Source organism: Dipteris shenzhenensis, chromosome 24, assembly GCF_047967505.1.
Source record: "Dipteris shenzhenensis isolate YYH24624 ecotype China chromosome 24, Dip_SZ_1.0, whole genome shotgun sequence".
Taxonomy (NCBI): Eukaryota; Viridiplantae; Streptophyta; class Polypodiopsida; order Gleicheniales; family Dipteridaceae; genus Dipteris; species Dipteris shenzhenensis.
The window spans coordinates 44,604,510-44,610,721 of record NC_141619.1 but is presented as its reverse complement, the minus strand read 5'-3'; the positions used below and the strand labels follow the sequence as shown (position 1 = coordinate 44,610,721).

The following is a 6,212-nucleotide window of genomic DNA, read 5'->3' as shown; positions in this document are numbered from 1 at the left end:
CTGATTCCCATGCACGGTTTTGGTTTTTTCTTAAATGATTAAACTTGTGCACCTTACTATTAATGTTGCTTTGTTCTTTATGATTGTAGGTGTTGAGCTTATGACTCGCTTATGATAACATGATTGACATAATTTAACCTACTATAGCTTCAGTTGGGTTCAAGGTGAGTCTCCTTAGCCTCATGCAGATGGAAGAAGAAGGCAAGCAAATCCCATGGAGCCTCCCCTTGAGAGTATAGGGCCCATAACCAAGGCTTGTAAGAACTTGTAGTCTAAGCACATGATGGAGAATAATCTTGGCTCCCTATAACGGGAGTTTGTAAGTGCCCAAGGCTATAATAATAGCCCTTTGTTATCGTCTCCCTAGAATGGGATTTGTAATGGCCATGGGGTCTGCATTTAGAATAAAGAGATGCTCCCATTCATCGTCAACCATTGAATGACTTGGTAATTAGAAAACTGGCACTTTTTCTTTCATAATACTATTGCAAATGTTGTGTTTTTATTTTGTGATGGTTTCTTTTCATTGGTGATTGTGCAAAATATATTGTTAGAGTATTACTTTTTTAATGAAATATTGATGTCCCTTATTAAAGGACCTACATTCCCGGGAGAAAAATTACCATTCCCCCTTCATGGCGCGCCACCATCTCCCTCTCATGATGCACTTGCAATGGATGTACTGCCATCTGGTCCTCATAATGCTATAGAGGTATGTCCCAACATTTAGTTTGATATGTTAAAGTAGAGAAAGATGTCTTTCACTTTTTCCTTGACGTAAAACGCTCCCCAAAAAGATGGAGCTTTTAATGTGTTCAGAAAAGCACGGGCGTCTTGCTTTTCTGTGAACCACCTTCCTGAATCCTCGCCATAGCCACTTTCAGAGTCCCCTCTCATCGCCATTGCCTGCCATCATGCCCTCGAATTCCGGCTCCCTCAAACGATCCCTCTCCAAATGGAGACCAGTTTTGTCCTCCTGCTCTAGTCCCTCCGCCTATCACCACCTCCAGCCCTCCCCCCTCCTCCCGCAAAAATGCAGCTTCGATCTCGCCTTGGGCTTTTGTGGCTACACGAATAATGGCAGTTGCGCCATCCCGGTCCTGGTCGGCAAGCAGAAGCGCGAGACTCAGGTCTTCCTGGTCCAGCGTCACCTCCTGGAGCACTGGGTCTTCGAGGAGTTGCTGCAGAAGAGCCGGACGACGCAAGGTTGTAAAGAGTCGGGAAAGTTTTACAAGACGTCTCGGAACGAGAGAGGCGTTTGGGTCCGACCCATCTATCTCGAATGCGACACTATACTCTTCGAGTTCCTCATGTGGCTCGTGCAAAAGAACGACCCGTATTTGCGAAGTCTGAATCTAAACGACTTGATGGAATTCTACAACGCCGAGTCCTAGGTAGCCATGCTGGTAAACCAGCCAAGAAAGCAAGATGTCCTTTTCATAAACGTCTGTTCCTTCGCTCACTTGTCTACTTTCGTGCGGTTGCGCTTAGAACAGCATGGTATGTAAGGCTACAGACTTTGACGAGAATGTAGAGCTTGAAAACTTTTGGCCCACATCAGCAGGGTGCTCCTGAATTGTGATGCCTCTTCTGCAAGCAATATTGCAAGGTCTCCACGAGATTATCAGTTTCTGCATAGTATACCGCTTAAAGTTCCAACATTCCATCCATACTATCAATTTGAGGCGTTAAGTCCTCTGAAAAGTTTGGCGCGCGATTTAAATCGTGTGGAAACTAAAGTGTCTTGTTCAACGAGTTTTGCCCACGCTCCATGACTGATTTTTCAACGAGCACGTATTGTCCATCTCCACTAAAGAATTCGTCTAATGCCAAGTCGTACATTATAGGAAGCGCACATAGCTTACATAGCATTGTTTCCTTACGGGAATTGAGCTTGATATAACCTTTTACCTTATTTTAAAGAGATTTTAAACTCCCTCTAAGGAGGAAGACCTAATAAATGACGTATAGCCACATGAAGGAGATTTGATGGCTAATTGTTGCAAGCGTATGGCTTGGGATACTGGACCTATTAGATGTTGTTACTCAACTAGAAGGTGATCTTTCATGACCCCTATAACGTTTGAGCTTTTGTTGTGTTTATGGGAGTGTATGAGTGCTTGTTTCTTCTACGTATACATCAACTGGCGGCTATTGCTTTTGTCATTGCTTCATATGGCTATATCTTCTAGAGTAGCCTCTTTGATTACTTTAGTTGTAGATAGGCACCGAGTTACAACAAAATAATGAACCACCACTCGCCATCATCTTCCAACTCTGACATCCTAAAGAAGATGGTACAAATCTATTGGTTGAACTCTTTCTTAACTAAAGATGAAGATCCTTGTGAATCCTACTTTCCTTCCCTACTTGCCTTCAAAATTCCAACTAGTTATGCAAGTTCTAGTAACATGAATTAACATTGGTGGTTTTTGTGTCATAGGTTCTTGGTATAGTTCTTATTTCCTTTATCACTTCCACAATGACGAGAGAGAGAGAGAGAGAGAGAGAGAGAGAGAGAGAGAGAGAGAGATGCATGCACACACGTGTATGTGCACATGCACACGCACACACACACACACAGACACACACATGTATATATGTGTTTATGAAAATCTAGTATTCATCAATGATATAGATGAAGAAAAATAGCTAAAGAAATATGCCAATTACATGTGGAGATTTACTAGCATGGTCTTACAAGGAAACAGAAGGGATATTACCTAAAGTAGTAGGTCACATAGGTGGATCTCATTCCACTCCACCTGGTCATGCATCCTAGCTCTCATGGAATCCTAAAATATTTTCTCACATTTTCAAAAGCCAACAAGAATGGAGTTGATGCTCTTGCATCCATGGAAGAAGTGGTTAAAGCAACAAAACAATTTGGAATTCAAGTTATTTTATGAAATGACACACATAATTATATATTGAGCTCATAATTATATCACAATGATTAGGTCTCTCTGCAGTTGAAGGATAAGCATGTTCTTCGGCTATTATAGGAATATAGATAGGGTTGAAAATACTTGGTGCCAATTGTTGCTGTAGTGCACACATTCAGTTGCATCACATACACAAGTTTTCTTTGAACTGTGTGAGATGGCCACCCATTACATACACAAGTGCTCTCTAAACCATGCGAGATGGTCACATCACATACACAAGTGCTCTTTGAACCATGCAAGGTGGTCAACCATCACACAGCTCTCCAAACTTAAGTTACCAATTCTAGATTCTAAATCATTACCATGGTTTATTTTTCATCTATCCTAGTCAAAGGAAGGTTCCAAGGCAAAGTTAAAAGTACATGACCAAGCCAAGGTGTGCACCTTTAGTTCATGACCAGGAAAAGCTACTAGTAGTCAGTTTTGTTTATGAAATAGAGTAGAATGACTAGGCATCCCTTACTTTCATAGCACCATAGAAGAAAAAGAAGCTTCGATATGTGTATAGATTTAAAGAATGTAAATGTTCCTACAATCAGAGAGGATATGACAAGATCTAAGATCTATATCTTCTTGGACAAGTTTAGATAGAACCAAAAGATTCATATAGAACCAAGTTTAGAAAAAATGAAAAGATCAAGCAAAGACATCCTTTGCAACTAAATGAGGAGTATTTTCTTACACGGTAATCCATCTTGGGTTATGCAATTGATTGTAACCTTTCAAATAGTGATGTATACTACATTCAAACTATTCCTCAACAAGTTCTTTCAACTATTCCTAGATAATGGGTCATTGCTTGCTTAGGTGTAGCCATTTTTGGTGAGGTTCAGGAACTTTTCTGTATATAGGTATCTTGCATGACCCATAACTTATGCATTGCTCAACGGAATTCGGTAAACTTTGTATTCAAATTATAGTACACATTCCAAACTTGAACATGAGAGCAAAAAATTATGGAATAAGGATGTGGAACGAGCTCGTTAAAGCATTAGAAGTGCTATGTTGCATGTGAAGCATGCATCTTAAAGAGTATAGGATATAGAAATTTATTCAAAAACATCAAAATTTTGCTCTATACATATATGCAACAAAGTAATTATTCAAAAGTACACTATGTGAGCTTCTCCTCAACCCAAGGCCACACCTAAATGAGAACATTAGGTATCGGTTAATAGGCCTCCAATGTTGTGCTAAAGTGATGCATACCCATTTGAGGGCACGCTCCATAAATTTTTTTTGATTTGTTGAAAACCAAAACGGATTGAAAATTTGGAATCCAAACTAGTGGGAGGGACTACTGAATGGTGGTCTTAAAACATTGATAGTTGTTGGTATTGGTATCTAGATTCACCCTAAAATGAAAGAAGTTGAAAAAGTGCAATTTGTGCATGTCCAAAGATCTTTTAATAAATCCAACACTATTTACAATTTTGAATTGTTTCTTTTTCCATTCACTTGCTTGCTATATGGCTCATAAACATGCCAAAGGTCACTGCATTTCATAGTACACAACATCAAACATGATAGTGTGCCCTTTGGCCTATTTGTGTTTTGAAGCATTTTAGGCCACATTGCACTTGTTTGCGATATCCAATTCTATTGACGTGTATCGCCGAAGGGGGGAAAATCGATGGTTGGAAATTTTGCTACTCTCGTGAATTTTAAATTTTCATACCTTGTGTCCATCAAATCTTGGAAGATTAAGTACCTGCAACCTGCCTCGCCTTGCAAATGCCCTGCAACCTGCATGCACCTCGACGTGACCTTGCACAGACTTTGGTTTGCCATTGTCTTCTTTTAGGTAAGTTGTCTTCTATTCTTTGCTTGCCTCACCAGCTAGGTTCTCTGAGTCTATTTTGCACTAATCGTGGCCATGGTGTCAATGGCAACATGTAGCTTGCCATGGCTTGCAAGAGAAGCAGATAGAGGCTGCGAGATAAGAAAGTTGAAAAGCTACGTCAAGGCACAAGGAACAGAGTGCGGGTTGAGGAAAGCATTGGCACGGTATCGAAATGGCAACAAAAGAAACTTTTGCAACATCTTTGAAGGGAGAAACAATGAGAAGAAACTAGACTCCTTGCAGAGCAGCAGCAAGAAGCAGTTGTAGACACATGCATTCGATCATTGCCATTGGAGTGAAGAACATGAGTTGTGGTGTCACGATTGGTGGGAGCATTTGAGGTAGTAACATCAGGCCATTCAGGTGATTACCAGTCTCAAGTCTTCACAAGCTTTAGCTTGCACCCTAAAGTTCATAGAGTAACAACCCTACCAACACCTCTGGAGATGCACGCCCAAGAGGCGATGCTCTGTAACATGAGAAATGGCCTACATAAAGTGAAAGGGGTGCATAACTTAGATCAACTAGTTGCAAAGAGGGCGACATTAGCTATGTTGGTGTCCCTTGAATAAAAGGAGAAATGGCTTGGGTGCACAATGTCAAAGATATTGTCAATTAGAAGGACCAACATGGCTCCAACGGGGTTGAAATTAGAGCAGAAGCAATGCACGATCATCCCGATCTGAGAAGTCTATGGGCTTCAACAGAACACAAGAAAAGGAGAGACAGCCTAAGTGTGGAAGTCATTGCTATAGTGACGATGTTTTGGCACAAAAATACGAGAGTTCTCCAAATAGAAAGGACATCTATAAAAAGAAGACAGAATGCAAGGTGTTTGAGGAGCAAATCATACACATGCTAGATACAACACGGGTCAGTGGTGCCTAAACGAGCTCGATGGTTGTTTGTGATTGAGCATTGGGATAGTTTACTTGTTTCATTTCTTAAACCAGGCTTGGACTAAATGTGATTGTCCTAAACTAGCTCGGTGGTTGGAACATCATGCAACCATAGGCTGGTTCAACTCAATAGCTAGTTATGTGATTGTCCTGAACCAACGTGGTTGAATGGATATTAGTTCTTGTCTAGCCCAGTGGCATGGCTGAGCAAAAATTAAAAGCAATATATTTTGCAATAAAATAGCAAAACATTGTTATTTTACTAAACTAGCCCGGCGGTTGGAACATCATGCAACTGTGGCTGCTTCAGGTCAATCACCAGTTATGTGATTGTCCTGAACCAGTGTGGTTGAATAGACATTAGCTATTGACTAGCTCGGTGGTTGAAATTATTATGTTTCTTAGTACTTAAATTCGTTAAATTTAATTTCCTTCTATTAGGGTCACATACCACTATTTCTAGACCGGGATGGCTTGGACTTAATGTGATTGTTCTAATCTAGCCCGGTGGTGTTGGTTTAA

The 6,212-nt window shown here is 40.6% G+C and overlaps 1 protein-coding gene across 1 annotated transcript; it reads left to right on the top strand.

Annotated features, from left to right (window-relative positions):
• The first annotated feature begins 914 nt into the window (after window positions 1-914).
• Window positions 915-1,394, top strand: LOC147886652 (uncharacterized). The gene has a single exon (XM_087395295.1). It carries the CDS (start codon window positions 915-917, stop codon window positions 1,392-1,394), a length of 480 nt encoding a protein of 159 aa, XP_087251421.1.
• Window positions 1,395-6,212: the final 4,818 nt, after the last annotated feature.

Bases quoted from the DNA above. Each gene is read 5' to 3' on its own strand.
- LOC147886652 (XM_087395295.1), top strand. From the start codon at position 915: ATGCCCTCGAATTCCGGCTCCCTCAAACGATCCCTCTCCAAATGGAGA.